Source organism: Mustela nivalis, assembly GCF_964662115.1.
Source record: "Mustela nivalis genome assembly, chromosome: 8".
NCBI classification, from domain to species: Eukaryota; Metazoa; Chordata; class Mammalia; order Carnivora; family Mustelidae; genus Mustela; species Mustela nivalis.
Window position 1 is genome coordinate 29,534,628 of NC_139027.1, and position 16,781 is coordinate 29,551,408.

At 38.9% G+C, this 16,781-nt stretch overlaps 1 protein-coding gene across 2 annotated transcripts; it reads right to left on the reverse strand.

Moving 5' to 3' along the window:
- Window positions 1-364: 364 nt before the first annotated feature.
- On the reverse strand, window positions 365-15,724 carry SULT6B1 (sulfotransferase family 6B member 1). 2 transcript variants are annotated; one of them, XM_082746362.1, is made up of 7 exons: window positions 15,492-15,724; window positions 14,373-14,485; window positions 10,329-10,418; window positions 9,338-9,464; window positions 8,054-8,148; window positions 4,066-4,222; window positions 365-1,515 (listed from the first exon to the last, which is right to left on the reverse strand). In XM_082746362.1, exons 1-7 carry the CDS (start codon window positions 15,688-15,690, stop codon window positions 1,385-1,387), a joined length of 912 nt encoding a protein of 303 aa, XP_082602488.1. In that variant the 5' UTR covers window positions 15,691-15,724; the 3' UTR covers window positions 365-1,384. The 2 variants fall into 2 exon arrangements, with proteins under 2 accessions (XP_082602488.1, XP_082602487.1); XM_082746361.1 differs by having other exon boundaries at window positions 9,302-9,464; window positions 15,492-15,714.
- Between the last annotated feature and the right edge of the window lie 1,057 nt (window positions 15,725-16,781).

A 16,781-nucleotide genomic window follows, 5' to 3' on the forward strand; every position in this document is an offset into this window, starting at 1 on the left:
GGCAGAGGCTTTAACCCACTGAACCACCCAGGCGCCCCTACGCTCTCTCTCTCTTAAATAAATAAATCAATCTATAAAAAAAAATAAATGAGGGGAGTGCCTGGCTGACTCGGTTGGTTGGGTGTCTGACTCTTGGTTTCAGCTCAGGTCATGATCTCATGAGTCATGAGATCCCACGGTGAGGGCCTCCCTCAGTGTTAAGTCTGCTTGAGATTCTCTCTTTCCCTCTTCCGTCGCCCCTCCCCCCAAAATAAACAAATAAATCTTTTTTTTTTTTTTAAAGAAATTCATTTCTATTTAGACACTTAAGGACACAGTGTGGTTTTTGCTCAACATTGCATTTCCAGTACAGGGCTGCACATAGTAGGCACTCAATAAGTATTTATTGAATAAATTAGTGATTGAAGTGACTTCTTCTTTTTTTTTTTTTTAACAAGATGTGGATTTTAGAATATTAGATCAGGTAGGATGCTTTTGATGTAGTAAACATAAAATCAAACACAAACTGGTTTACAGTAGAAAGCAGAGGAGAGGAGGATTCTTTTTTTTTTTTTTTTAAGACTTTTTAAATTTATTTGACAGAGAGAGAGAGTACAAGCAGGGGGAGCAGCTGGCAGAGGGAGAAGCAGCCTCCACCCTAAGCAGAGAGCCCAACGCAGGACTTGATCTCAGGATCCTGGGATTACTACCTGAGCTGAAGGCAGACGCTTAACCAACTGTGCCACCCAGGTGCCCTCATCACCTAAAAGAATTTTTAAGAATTTTTATCCAGCCTTTCTTGGTGTTCTGAAGGAAGGGTTTTCAGCTTATGTAATCCACCATACTTCCAGGAATAGTATAGGGCCTCCTGCAGGGACATGCACAGAGTAGATGAGCCATGCATTTTCCTTGAATTATATGAGGACAGGTTGAGTCACTTGACTTCAGTACCGAGTTAGAATTACATTTTCCTCAACAGTAAGTTTGAGATAGCCACCACAAGTGCTTTGATTCACAGTGAGAGACAGAGGAATTATTCTGAGAAGACAAAAAATTATGCTTCATTGGGAGGGCTGTCTCGTGTACACTCAAACACTGACTTAGGCATGTTACTGATAGTATCTGCTTATGCTCTTGGGTGAACCCACAGCATGAAAGAAGTGAAAATCCCTTATGAACAAGAGTGTCCCCTCTGGACAGCTAAATGGCCTTTTTCCTCCAAAAGTGAGCAAACAAGTCTGAGTTTAAAAACTTAAATGTTCTCAGTATTATTAATTTCATGCTATTTATATCTAAATGTTATTGAATAATCATTATTTGGTTATTTGATCAACCTATTTCATTATTTAAATTTAATTATTATTCAGGAAAATAAAATATCCACGCCTGCTGCATTAACCAGAAATCAAGCTTGGCAATAGGATTCATACTTCAGCTTTGCTCCTAAGGAAGTGCCTGCTAAGCACTCTTTGAATTTTGCATCCATTTCCTGGTTCTGAGTTTCACTGAACAAATTCTTCCAGTCGCCAACTTCACCTGCAACACACAAAAAACAACAGATCCAGATATCTGTTAGAATATTTCTTCCTGGGGAGCCTGGGTGGCTCAGTGGGTTAAAGCCTCTGCATTTGGCTCTGCTCCATTCATGATCCCAGAGTCCTGGGATAGAGCCCCGCATCTGGCTCCCTGCTCAGCCGGGAGCCTGTTTCCTCCTCTCTCTCTCTCTGCCTGTCCCTCTGCCCACTTGTGATCTCTGTCTGCCAAGTAAATAAATAAATCTTAAAAAAAAAAAAAATTCTTCCTGATTTTTTTTTAGCTACTTTCTTATTTTATTTTATTTTTATTTTTATTTAGGTATAGTGACACACAGTGTTGCATTAGTTTCAGGTGTATCACACATGGGTTCAACAACTCTCTAAGTTATGCCCTGCTCACCACATGTATAGATCCCCTCCATCACCTATATACAACACCATTACAACACCACTGACTGCATTCCTAATGCTTTCTTTGCCTTTTATTCTTGTGGCTCATTCATCCCATAACAGGAGACATGTACCTCCCATGCTCCTTCACCCCTTTCGCCCATCCCCCACCCCTATTTCTTCTCAGTGCAGCATTTCACTCTGAAATGTGAAAATGGACACATGAAGAAAATTGGTCTTTTTTTTTTTAAGATTTTTTTTAAGTTTTTGTTTTTGTTTTTTGTTTGTTTTTTTGACAGAGATAGAGATCATAAGTAGGCAGAGAGGCAGGCAGAGAGAGAGGGGGAAGCAGGCTCCCCGCTGAGCAGAGAGCCCCATGCAGGGCTCCATCCCAGGACCCTGAGACCATGACCTGAGACCATGACCTGAGCTGAAGGCAGAGGCTTAACCCACTGAGCCTCCCAGGCACCCCAAGAAAATTAGTCTTAAGAATGAACATAGACTTTTGTAAAATTAACGGTATTCACTGGAGATTCCCCATCCGTGGCATGGGAGGTGATTTGCTCTTTACATCACTGAGGGGACGATAGGCTTTAGAGAGCTCCTATTCCCCCCTCCAACACCCCCCCCCATCTCAAGCTTTGAGACCTAAATTTCCACTTTTTGAGAGTTATTTTTTTTTCCCTCTGTAAAGTCTTTTAAATACTTTAACCCCTGAGAAGTTATCAGTTTCTAGCAGGATTTTGTGAAAACCTCAGATTATTGAAAATTTTTCAGGAAGTTATTTTGCCTGAGATTAGGATATGTTTTCTTTTTGCTCTTAAAAATGAAGGAAGTTACTTCTTTCTTTAGAATCTTTTGGTGATTTGGGTTGAGGGTGTAAGTTCCTTGTTGCATAGCCATTTGAAATGTATATTTATAAAGAGGATTTGATGACAGAAGGAAATGCTTAGATATATGAAGGGATTAACGTAAAACACAAAACTATTTACAAATGTCATCCACTACATAAAAGATCACAGAGTAAGGCCGGAAGAAATATGCTTAAAAAGTTAAACATGCCTCTGGTGGGAGAAATGTGGATAATTTTTAATGCTTTTTCAACTTTTCCTGTGTTTTTTGAATTTTCTACAAAGACTCTTATAAAATTTTTAAATTATTACTTTATTTTAGAATTTTTGTGTTCTGAATAGTGCTTGATTAACAATGTACAGAAACGTTCTATTTTTCCCCCTCCTTTATAGTTTATCAAACAAGGCATAAAAATCGAGAATAATGTCGGGAATCAAATGAAAGATTTATATTCAATGTTCCATTCACAGTGGGGATTTTAAATGGATATTCATTCGATAAAGTATCGTAGAGTCAAGTAAACATACAAGTAAACATACGTTCAAATCCTGATTCCACTGATCATTAGCTTTGTGACAATGGACAAATTAATATCTCTGAGTTTTGATGCCCACATTTGTAAAATTAAGGAATTAATATCTTTTTTTTTTTTTTTGCTGTAAAATTTATGCCCAGCAAAAGGTCTAACGGATGGTAGATGCTTGATAAATGACAGTTGTCATTGTGATATGTGTTGCCTCTAAGTCACCTTATACTTTCATTATATATGTAATAAAAGGACCTGGTAATCCCTTAGCTGTATTACCATTAATTTCCATAAGAAATTAGAATGCTTTAACAAAATTTAGTAAAATCTTCAATTGACAGAGATAGCTAGTTGCTTATCCAATACTCATTATCTCCTCCTTTCTTATTAACAAAACCCTGATTTTAATTTGGCAATTATGTCCCCACCTAAAAAAAAAAAAATTAAAAAAATCACAGTTCCCAGCCAACAGTACTGCCAATGAGGTGTGCATGATTCTCTGTCTCTTGCTACTCCCTTTTTATTTTAATAAAACAATCCTTTAATTTAATATAATGGCTTCTGTCTTGCCATCACAAAGTGACAAGCAGAAAGGCAGAAGGAACTGAGTACACTAAGAGATTATAGATATTTTGGACGTGCCAGTCTATTTCTGAACTGACTGTGTCAAACTTCTTGTTGAGGGAGAGAAAAAGGGAATCCTGTCTTAATTTAAGGTCTAGTGATGTGGATTCCCTATAACATGCAGATTGACCCGTGTCCCAGAAATCAGTGTGGCTTTACCTTTGCGGAACAGAAACGGACCAACAGCACCATGCGTTTCCTGGGACTTGGCTCTCATTGCTTGGAAGGTACTCTGGACTGAGATGGTTTGAATCTGCTCCCCCGTTAAAGAGAATCCAAAGAACTCAGCAATTTGTTTTATTCCAGCAGCCAGGTTCTGAAAACAAAATTTTCAGGGATAAATTTCCTTCTGTGGGAATTGTGCCATAGCAAAAACAGGCTTCTTAGCCAGAATAGATTAAGCTTAGCACTCTAACTCATCTTTTTATCTCAGGATCTTTAGACTTCTGATACTTCTGTATCAATATTCAAGATAGCCTTACATGATATTCTGTATCAATTTTCCTTTGTAGTTTTTTTTTAAGATTTTATTTATTTATTTGACAGAGAGAGAGAGAGATCACAAGTAGGCAGAGAAACAGGCAGAGGGGGTGGAGGAAGCAGAGAGCCCCATGTGGGACTCGATCCCAGGACCCTGAGATCATGACCTGAGCCGAAGGCAGAGGCTTAACCCACTGAGCCACCCAGGCTCCCCGTCCTTTATAGTTTCAATATATGACTTTTCCTGAACTCTTCAGGATATAAATAATGATAGTAAGCATTAAGTAGAAGGTAAGAATCTAGGTGATATTCACTTTAGTAAAAAGCACCTGTTTTGATGAGGTGAGGAAATTAATGTAATTGTACATGATCATTCCAATTCTTTTTTCTTTTGAATCCTGTGTTTAATTCCATCAGGAAAGTCTAATTTTTAGAATCATAAAAACTAGAGGGAGTCTTGGGTTAAGCCGCTGCCTTCGGCTCGGGTCCTGATCCCAGGGTCCTGGGATGGAGCCCCACATCGGGCTCTCTGCTCAGCAGGGAGCCTGCTTCCCTCTCTCTCTCTGCCTGCCTCTCCATCTACTTGTGATTTCTCTCTGTCAAATAAATAAATAAAATCTTAAAAAAAAAAAAAACTAGAGGGAGTCTTGAAATGTATCTTGTCTAAATACACTTGTAAATCATGAACCCCCTCAACAGTATTGCTGACCAATGAAGATTCATGAACAGTTTCTTTTTTTTTTTTTTAAGATTTTTATTTATTTATTTGACAGACAGAGATCACAAGTAGGCAGAGAGGCAGGCAAAGAGGCAGGCAGAGAGAGAGAGAGAGAGAAGAGGAGGCAGGCTCTCCGCGGAGCAGACAGCCCGATGTGGGGCTTGATCCCAGGACCCCGGGATCATGACCCGAGCTGAAGGCAGAGACTTTAACCCACTGAGCCACCCAGGCGCCCCTCATGAACAGTTTCTTAAGCTGTATTCTACAGAACACTAATTTACTTTGTAGTTATAGATGATTCATGGCAAAAAAAAAAAAAAGGAGGTTGAAGAGTTGAGGTCCAATAAGTTTGGAATCCTTTTGGTTAAAAAAAGATAACCTTTTTGTTTGTTTGCTTTTCCTATAGGATCTCCCAATCTTTACTATGCCAGCTTGTAACATAAATATCCCAGAAGTCTATCAGTTTCCAAATCAGTTTGAACTCTAAGCAAGAATTATTAACATCTGGGGCGCCTGGGTGGCTCAGTGGGTTAAGCCGCTGCCTTCGTCTCAGGTCATGATCTCAGGCTCTTGGGATCGAGTCCCGCAATTGGGCTCTCTGCTCAGCAGGGAGCCTGCTTCCTCCTCTCTCTCTCTGCCTGCCTCTCTGCCTACTTGTAATCTCTCTCTGTCAAATAAATAAATAAATCTTTAAAAAAAAAGAATTATTAACATTCCACAGAACACAAGTTTTAGAGACATTATTCTAGAAGGAGAACTAAATTGGTATGCTCTTTCACGTTCCATAGATGCACTCTATCAACCGAAGGGACCGGTTCAGTGACACTTTCCTTTTATAAGAATGTCAGGGGAGACTGGTGTTAAGAACTCACTTCCACTAGCAGGCATCTGACACACTCCCTTCTTTTTAACATACTTTCTTCACTGGACTTCCTGGACCTTGGCTTCCCCTCTGCCTCAGTAGCCCCTCCTCTTTCTCCTTTGCAGATTCTTCCTGTTTCCCAAGCTCTCTCTATGGGGAACTCCAGGGCTCAGTTCTTGGTCTTCTTCTCTTCTCCATCTGTATACATACATACATGGGTATGTAATCTCACGGCTTTAATACCATACATGTGCCAAATTTAGATGTACACCCCAGAACTCTCTTCATTCAAGACTTTTATACCCAATTGCCTACCTGACCTCTCCATTTGGATGACTGAGAAGCATCTCAGACTAAGCTAATACCAAAACCCTGATCTCTCCCACTATCCTGCTTTCACCTGCCGGCATCTCCTACTCAAATGATGACAACTCAATCCTTTCAGTTGGTCAAGCCAATAATATTGGAGTCCTATCTGATTTCTCTTTTTCTTTCCATTCTTTCTCCTGTGCAGTCCAGCAACAAATCCTATTAGCTCTTCTTCAACATATATTCAGAATTCAACCATTTATCACTGCCACTGCCCCTTCTGGCCTGAGCAACCATCTTCCTTTGCTTGGACTACTGCAGTACTCTCCTCATGGTTTCTCTACACTGTCTTTGCTTCTCTCTAGTATGTTCTCATGCAGCAATCAGAATGAACCTATTAAAAATACATCAACTCGGGCGCCTGGGTGGCTCAGTGGGTTAAGCCTCTGCCTTCGGCTCAGGTCATGATCTCAGGGTCCTGGGATCGAGTCCTTCATCGGGCTCCCTGCTCAGCAGGGAGTCTGCTTCCTCCTCTCTCTCTCTCTGCCTGCCTCTCTGCCTACTTGTGATTTCTCTCTGTCAAACAAATAAATAAAATCTAAAAAAAAAAAAAAAATGCGTAAACTCCTATCAGGCTTCTGCTGGATTTCTGCAGTGGCTTCCCCTTTCACTCAGAGTGAAAGCCAAAGGATTTCAATGGCTTGCCACATGATTCACTCTACCTCATTCCCTTGCCTCTGTTCTCATTGGTTAATCTCCTCAGGCTCACTCCTAAGGACCCAGCCACATTCACCTCCTTCATGTCACTTAATGATGCCCGGAATACTTCTACCTCAGGACCTTTACTCCAGTTGATTCTGTAGGCCTGGAAAGCTCTTATTCCAGTTACCACTTGGCTCACTCCCTCTTTCTTCCTATTTATACTGGGATTCGTCCAACATCCCAATTCCCCACCCCTACCTAGCATTTCCAGTTTTCCTTAATCAGCTATGCCATTTCTTTTCTCCCACATATTATAAACATTAAAAATATTATATTTATTATTTCTCTTTCGCTCTCCCTGCCTTCTTCAGTTAGAAGGTAAGCTTCTCCAGGGCAGTGAACTTACTGGTTTGCTTACTGACGTATCACAAAGACCTAGAACAATGCTAATCGCTCATTCACTAAATGTTCATGAGTAACAATTCATGCATAAGCAATTTTAAAAATAACATCATATGGAAAGATCCAATTCACAGCCAAATGCATGTTCAGTTAAATCTCAACTGAAACCTACCTATTATTTTTGCCATTCTATTTTTTTAATAGATTTAATTAATTTATTTGACACAGAGAGATTACAAGTAGGCAGAGAGGCAGGCAGAGAGAGAGGAAGGGAAGCAGGCCTCCCGCTGAGCAGAGAGCTCGATGCTGGACTTGATCCCAGGACCCTGAGATCATGACCCGAGCCGAAGGCAGCAGCCCAACCCACTGAGCCACCCAGGTGCCCTGCCATTCTTATTCTTAAACCTACCTATTATTTCTGCCATTTCCTGCTATCACAGCAGGAAAATAAAGCAGCCACTCTTAGTAATAAGTTGCTAAGCATTACTTTGTTTCTGTTAAATAAAGAATCTAAGCCCCTACACATTTTTTTCCCCCTAGCACTGTCCCACATATCTAGAATATTCTTTTTTTTAATTGAATACAATATTCATACAACTGGACATTAAAAGTAAGTGCTCTATGTTTATTTTATAAGAAATTATTCTATAGAATGTCAATAATCATAATCTCACCTCTTTCAAGTCTTCGTATAATATGAACTTAACATTTTCATCATCAAGATGTTTGTTCCAATTAATGGCAAAATCAAAATAACTTCCCCAAGAAACTGAAAACACAGGAAAAAAATTCTTAAAGAATTTTAAATAGCTGAGGTTAAAATGAAAGATAGTTAATGTATGCTCAAAATATAAACTATACATATGTGTATATGCTCAAAAAAGATTTTTTTAAAGATTTTATTTATTTATTTGACAGAGAGAAATCACAAGTAGGCAGAGAGGCAGGCAGAGAGAGAAAGGGAAGCAGGCTCCCTGCTGAGCAGAGAACCCAATGAGGGACTCGATCCCAGGACCCTGAGATCATGACCTGAGCCTAAGGCAACAGCTTAACCCACTGAGCCACCCAGGTGCCCCAAGATTTTTTTTTTAAAGATTTATTTAGGCCCTGAGATAATGACCTGAGCCAAAATCAAGAGTCTGACATTTAACTGGCTGAGCCACCCAGGCACCACTCAAACATGAGGTTTGTTATTACGAATCCCTGCTCCAAAAGAATTGTATAAACCATTCCTATATTGAGATTTCTAATCATTTTATTATTTTCATCAATAATAACACAACTAAGCAAGTTGCAAAAGTGATTTGATTAAAAACTGTCAGATATTCATGGTTAAGTGAATAAAATAATTCAGAAATAGTGAATGATACATGGAATCTGACAGATAGTGTCAGAAAGAAAGAAATAATTAGACAGATGTTGTCTAGATCAGCATTGCCCAATAGAAATTTAATGCAAACCACATCTGTAATTTTATTTTATTTCTGAAGATGTATTTATTAGAGAGAAGTGCACAAGTGGGACAGGCAGAGGGATAAGGAAAGAAATGTGAAGCAGACTCTGTGGAACTTATTATTATTTTTTTAAGTTTTTTTTAATTTTAATTTTAATTTTTATTTTTTTGGTAATCTCTATCCCCAACATGGGGTTGAACTCACAATCCAAGATTAAGAGTCACATGCTCTATCCACCGAGCCAGCCAGGTGCCCCTGTCCCATGTCTGTTCTATGCCTACCCCCTACTCATAGTCAACATGTGAATTGCCCAAATTATTTTTAAAAACACTAATGTATTATTGTTTGATGCACAGAACTATTGGTGCTATAAAACTTCATTTAAAAGCAACTTTTTGGTTCCTGGATCCTCCATAACCTTTCTTCACTGTAAAACACATTTGATTTTTTTGTACTTAGTGGGGTCACCTGTTGAAGTGAGAATTCTTTTGCCAACAGCTATACCTTGTCCTTTCATGAACTGTCTGAAGAATTCATCCCAAGAGCCATAGCTTGGAATATCAGGGACATCATTGTGGAAATGGAAAAAAGATACTGCCGTATCTTTAGGGTTTCGAAATATCACCAATATCTAGGGAGAGAAAATTAAGTTAATTTATTCAGATCAATGTTTTGAACCTTGGAAAAGCGAAGGGGTGAGCAATATCGTTATATATTTTTGTATACAACTTAATTTCGTTAACAAAAAGAGGAAGAATGACAGGAAGAAATTGAGGAAGAGGTGGTAGCAGGTGGGGAAATTTAGGGAAAGGGGAGAAAAAAGAAGAAAAAGCAGATCGATGCTGTAGTAGAGAACTTCTGCTAATGAACTTTGTAAAAAGGCACATAGAGAAGACATCAAAAAGGAAAAAAGAGGAATCTCATTAGAATAGTCACAGGACATGATCTGGAAAGTTAAATTGCAAAGTAAAAATTGCAAAATAATATTAAGGAAAATGAAAATAATGTTCAGAGTTTGGTGGGAGAAGATCCAATAGGGATAAGAGTGACCAAAGCGTCTGCAGTTACATATACACGACATGAAGTTTGCTATTATATGTGAAAGTCAGAAATAAAATTATTTCAGACCTCAGGGAAATAATGCTCACCAGAAAGAATGGCAACAACAACAGCAAACCCTGCTGCTTGTTTTCCTAGATTGTACTCTCTTGTTAAACACTCTAAATATCTTAGTGGGATTCTGAAATCTAGTCACTATAAAACAGATTTAAAATATGTTCAATTCTAGGTATATGTTTTATATCCTAGCTGAAAATACCTTTGCTTTGCATGAAACTATAGCTAATATAACCTGAAGAAACAACAGAAGAAATATTAAATCTCACACTTCATTTCTTAAAATTCTGTAAGATAGGAACTTCATCACATAGCCCAGAAAGGCAGTATCTAGACGTTAAATACTTCAAACTGACATATGAGTAAGAATGACACTCACCTTGGCTTTATTCTTGACGATGGACCCAGGTAATTTGTCATAATGGAGGTGAGTTGCCAAAATCCTTGGCGATGGGAACTGTTTCATTCTCTTAAAAATATACACAATAAAGTGAAAGTGTGGGTGTGTCTTATGGTCAACCACTCTTTTTTTTTTTTTTTAAAGATTTTATGTATTTATTTGACAGACAGAGATTACAAGTAGACAGAGAGGCAGGCAGAGAGAGGAAGGGAAGCAGGCTCCCCGCTGATGTGGGCCTCGATCCCAGGACCCTGGGATCATGACCTGAGCCAAAGGCAGAGGCTTTAACCCACTGAGCCACCCAGGCACCCCATGGTCAATCACTCTTAACTGTAGTATTTGAATGGTAGTTTCAAGGACCACTATTGTGTCTTCTTCAGTTCCTCCTCAAAATTTTTTTGTTTTGTTTTGTTTTGTTTTAGAGAGAGAGAAAGGAAGAATGTGCTTGTGCACAGGGTTGGGGGAAGGGCAGAGGGAGAGAGCATCTTAAGCAGCTTCACCTCCAGTGCGGAGCCCTGTGTGGGGGTGTGGGGGAGGATTGGATGGGGGTGGGCTTGGCTCAATCTCATAACCCCGAGATCATGACCCGAACTGAAATCAAGATTCAGATGCTTAACAGACTGAGCCACCCAGGTGCCCCTCTTCTCCCAGTTTTTATTTTTTTGTTTTCTTACTTTATGGAGGCAAGGAATGGAAATAAACAAATAATATAAACAAATAATTTAAATCATCCTTTTGGAAGTCCTTGTAGGATCTGGTTTATCTTTTATCTTTTTTTTTTTTTTTTTGGTCATTTTTTGAAAAGCTTACCTTTTCTCACAATCACACCAAATTCTTTTTGTTCAAGAGAGCTCATAATCTCCGGTCTACTCTTTGAGTTAATATGGCTGTCTTCTATATTCAAGGTTTTTAACAGAAATATTCAAGTTTTCCCATAGTTCCTCCGAACCTATTTTTAATATCTAGTTTTTTTAACCAAAAATATTCCAGGGGCACCTGGGTGGCTCAACCGGTTAAGCATTTGCCTTCAACTCAGGTCTTGATCCCTAGGTCCTGGGATCAAACCCCAACTTGGGCTTCCTCCTCATCAGGGAGCCTGCTTTTCCCCCTTCCTCCTCCTCCATTCATGCTCTCCCTCTCTTTCAAATAAACAAATAAATGATTTTTTAAAATTTCCATTCAAATATCCCAACAGAACCTGAAAATGCATAGTCACTTAACTATCTGAGAAATATTTTACAAGAGAAAATCTTGTCAGTGTGAGGACTCAATAACTGATTCTTTGTGTGTATGTATTTACTTCTACTGATAATTTAAGAAATGAACTGATCTGTTTAATCTGCCAGCAGTAAAGGTTTTGTCTTAAAATCAGGCCTATAGTATGTTATATAGGCTAAAGTTTCAAGTTTATTTCCATACTTGTACAGGTCACTCACTGTTTGGTCACATTATTTCAGTGATAAAGTGATATTTAGATATTTGTAGCCAATTGTTCTGTAAAAATTTAGTGGAGATCCCAACTCAAGCAAGGGCAAAACATAAAAAAAAAGTTCTAAAAATAAAAAAGCCAATGTAAGTCAATGATATGGGCCCCAGTGGTGATTAATAGTCATAATACTTGATTTACATCATTAGTTTTGAATGTCACTTTTAGATTCATTCACAGCAATCCTCTCAGGTAGGTGTTATAACCCCCATTTTAGAGATTAACAATAGGCTTTGAGGTTTTAAGTGCTTTGTACAAAATCACACAGATGGTAATTTTCAGATTAAGTTATAGTATGCTGTTTCCACTACACTGCACGGCCAAAAATCACAAAAAGACATATGAGAAATGTAAAGTTCCTAAAAGGATTAGAAAAATATCCACGGAGAAAGTGAGAAATAACTGTAACAAAACTGATATGCATATAATAAAACATTGATGAAAATGTGACATAGCCAAACTATAAGCAGTGTAAAGACTGTATGTTTATTTTATTTTATTTATTTTTTAAAGTAATCTCTATGCTGACCCACAACCCTGGTATCAAGAGTTGCATGCTCCACTGACTAAGATAGCCAGGTACAGGAAAATATATGTATTTTAGAAAAGTTTTCTGTAAAATGAATAGCTGTTAAGTAAAGCTTGTCTTCTTACTGATTACCATTTTAAAATGGAGGTGCATGGCTGGCTCAGTCAGAGCAAGCAACTCTTGATCTCCAGGTCATGAGTTCAAGCCCCACTTTTGGTGTAGAGTTTACTTTTTTAAAAAAAAGTTGGAAAACTGGGGAAATGTTAGCATAAACTGTAAAGTTGATGCTAAACACTCTCTTTAGAAAAAATGTTATGCAACGGTCTGGACAGGAGAAACCAGTGGGGCTTTTCACTGGCCCATCGTTTCTTACCTAGGAAAAAACTTCTTAAGTTTCCTGTCCACACAACCTGAACCAGTCCTGACTGCCCACATCTGGGGGTGGTCAGCCACAAGCAGGATGGCTCACCTTACCACGGGCAGGAGCACATTTACCTCCCACTCCGGCCCGCCTCCCCTAAGTCCTGACACATCTCATTTGCATATGATTTTCTGTGACTTTAGCCCGATCCATGGAAATGACTTTCTTCCACGTAAAATCCAACTTCTCAGCTTATATTTGTCATCATGCCAAGTGTTTCTGTCATTTTATAGAAACCACTTTCTAAGTCCCAATCCAATAATTTATTTCTTAGTAACTGAGTTCTTCTGTCTGCTTGATAGTTGGGAGTCTTGGTAGTAAACATGTCTCAAAATTTTGCTGAGATTGTGGTTCCTCCTTGAATACAGCCATCCCGTCCCAAATGTATTCCTGGTGTACCTAGGTAGGGCTGGGGATGGTCTGACTCTCACCTGTCCTGTCCAAGCGCTGAAGTCTTGAGGCAGATCCTTGTTCCCACCCTTTTCTTGCCTTCCCTAGCAGGAACCAGAGTATCCTGTCTCACACCCAAGCCCCACTTAGTTTTACTGATAAAGTGAATGATAACATGTGGTAAGGTGAATTAGAACAGGCAGGATGACCTGTTAGAACGTTTACACACACCAGTGACTTACTCTCTCAGTTACTACTTGATCCTTTTCCATCTCCCCCCACACCCTCCACCAACACACACACACCAGAGTCATCATGGAGGCAGGAAGATCAAAGGTAATGTCTTATTAGGAAAAGTCTGGGGACTGCTGACATAAACTGAAGGCAGGATGATCTGAGCCTTAGAAAAACCCTCCTATGGCATTCCACCCAAGTCTCCATCTTCAGACACAAAGCTTTTTTAAATTTCAATTTCTTAAAAAAGATTTTGCTTTTATATTTATTTACTTAAGATTTTTTTTAAATGAAGATTTTAGTTCTCTGATAAAATGCAAGAGTATGTGTGAGGCGGGGTGGGTGTCAGGGCAGGGAGAGAGACAAGCAGACTCGACGCTGAGTACCAAGACAGACCTGGGCTCAACCTCAAGACCCTGAGATCATGACCTGAGCCAAATCCAAGAGTTGGATGTTTAACCAACAGAACCACCCAGGAGCTCCTAAGATTTTATTTTTTAAGTAATCTCTACACACAAATGGGGCTCAAACTTACAACTCTGAGATCAGAAGTCACATACTGTACTCAGTGAGCCAGGCAGGCAACCCTGGTTTTAATTTTTCTTCAGGTTTCTCGGCTTGCTTTCTCTTCTATTTTTTTCTTTTACAAGTAGGCTGTCTATATATATTCTTAACCTCTTGCAGAGGTTAAGAAGCACTAATTGGAAAACTTGGGTTCAAATCTTGGCCCTGCCATTTATTAGTCCCTTGACATTGGTTAAGTTTCTAACAGTTTTGCCTTTTGTCATTTGGTGATGAGGTTATTTTGCCATGAAATGAGATCATCCTTGAAAAGTGCTGGGAGTATATGGTGAACACAAAATAAGTTGCCTAATTTTCTGAACTCAAAACTAAAACTCTACCCCAAAGGGAAGAAATTTTCCGTGATAATTTACTATAAATTTAAAGGCTGTTTGTACTAACCTCATATTTTTCTGGGTCCCCACATTCAAGAATTGGGAATTCTGGATACTCATACTTTTTCTTAGATGCAGCAAATATCAGCTCATTAATGATGTGGAGAATCCAATTTGAACCTTAAAGAAAAATCCAAGAACCAAAGATCATTAAGGAGTCTTGATTTAGCAAAGGCATGTTACTTTCACATATATATCATAAAAATTGGAACCTACAGCCATCCTGTGGTATGAACAATCAGTTCTTCTGCATCTGAAATAAACTGCGCTGTGGGAAGAAACAGAGTTTTGTAGAAAACAGCACTTCTTACTTACATTAGTACAAAATTTGTTATCTTATTTTGCAGATTTTTCCTTTAACAAGTGACAATACTGCTTGAATCCATGTTCCTTATAGAACACTGTTATGTTATAGAAATGATTGTTTATTGCCTATCATGTATTATTTCCTCTTACACTAATGAATATTTTCTATAGGAGTATAGATAATTTTGATTTTATAAAAACCCAGCATCGATTAACAGAAAAAATCAAATGAAGATGGCTTTGATAAGCACTTAGAGATGAAATAAGTTAAAAAAATCAAAAGTAGATTGTGAGATTGTGTGAAATAGGAGAATTTAGATTCTTAATATCTCTTCCCCCATTAGTGAATCACCATGTAAGGCTGGTTTGCGAAACTAAAGGATGGATGATGTTTGATCCTGAAAAATATTCTATTATGTGGAAATCATCATAGGCATTAGAGACATGGGCGAGCTTTTGCCTTTAGTCAAGAATCAAGATGAAAATGATTATTGCTCTCAGTGCTTGATAACAAATGGACTTTCCTGCATTCATCTTTCTGGTAGCCAGCACCAGAAAGATGCTAGCACCACCATGCATGCTTTCTACATCCATCATTCATCAGACCTTCTCCTTCAGACACCAAGATTTCTAAGTCTAGCAGTTCTCGTTATTGATTCCACAAGTTATGCTCTTAACCATCTTGATCACCGCCCCCCCACTGCTTTCTGGCTAGCTTCATGCAGAGATGAACTACCCTCCTCCCCGACCTTTGCCTAGCACCCTGCCCAACCTACTCACTATGAAAAAGTGCCCTGGTAGAAAATGATTTGTCATTTACCACACTTTGGATAAGATGCGAGCACTATGTCATCACTTCTGGCTTCAAAGGTGTCCAAGGCCTGGAAAGTTTCTGAGGTGCACATGGTGATTGGGTATGGAATCCCCTGATGAATGAAAAACAAGTGAGAAAGTGCGGTTTCTTTTGATTTTTCCAAAGCTTCGTCAATATAGTCAATAAATTTGGACTTATTGGCCATGCTGGCTCCCTGCTGATCAACCTGTTCTGTAGTTGTCCAGGGGCAGCAATAGCTTTTATTGGAGTTTTTCAGGAGGTGGAATAAAGGGCTCCTCCCATTCCCATGAGAAATAAATTCTTTAATTCTCACCCCCTTCTCCTCACCTGCCTTTCCGCACGCCCACCTCTGACAAAAGGCAAACCGCAGGTGCAAAGCAACCTGAGGATCAGAGAATAATACCAAAGGGGCTGATCATGTTACCGTTACAGACAATCCCTTGGAGGAAAGTAAGAATAGAATCTCTAACCAGACGACAATAGATATTAACTATCTAACAAATAGTTATTTAACTGAATCAGACATGCAATTTTTCCATCACAGGAAAGCTGAGAAAATTTTGTATGTCAGCAGAACATATCTTACTAAGGCAGGTAGTAGATGTAGGAGAGAAACTTTAATTTTTTAATTTTTTTAAAGACTTTATTTATTTGAGAGAGAGAGAGAGTGCTTGACCAGGAAGGAGAGGGAGAAGCAGGTTCTCCCCTGAGCAGGGAGCCCAACAGGAGGCTCGATCCCAAGACTGTGAGATCATGACATGAGCTGAAGGCAGACACCTAACTGACTGAGTCACCCAGGCACCTTGGAGAGCAACTTTTAATCTCCATTTTACAGAGGAGAAAGAACTAACCAGAGACAGTTCCTAGATAGATAGGTTTCTGGGTTTCATTATATTTGTAATAATATATTTTAAAATGTTTATAAAAAGGTAAAAGGAGTATTTGACTGTCTTACTATTTTTGTATGTCCATACAGCACTTCCCTTGAAGGGGTTATTACTTACATAACGATGGGGTGCTATTCACTGTAGGTGGGAAGCTTGTGTGTTTCAGACTCTCCCAAAAAAAGAAAATGAGTAGGACTGGACTCTCTGCCAAGCTGCTTAGTGGGATTGTCCCTTACATTATAGTCTTTGTTTTCCTGGGGAGGGTGGAATTTAAGGCATTAATTCAAATGCTGCTGTTGTCCTTTGCTTGCTTCTTAGTGAGTAAAATGATAAAAAAGACAATATGCCTGGATCCTGTTTTGACACTAATGCCTATAATTATAGGAGG

Coding starts and splice junctions, on each gene's coding strand:
- SULT6B1 (XM_082746361.1), bottom strand. CDS start 15,690: ATGGCCAATAAGTCCAAATTTATTGACTATATTGACGAAGCTTTGGAA. Junction 10,419..14,372: donor GGGACCCAGAAAAATATGAG/GTTAGTACAAAC, acceptor TATATTTTTAAG/AGAATGAAACAGTTCCCATC. Junction 4,223..8,053: donor TATACGAAGACTTGAAAGAG/GTGAGATTATGA, acceptor TTTTGTTTTCAG/AACCTGGCTGCTGGAATAAA.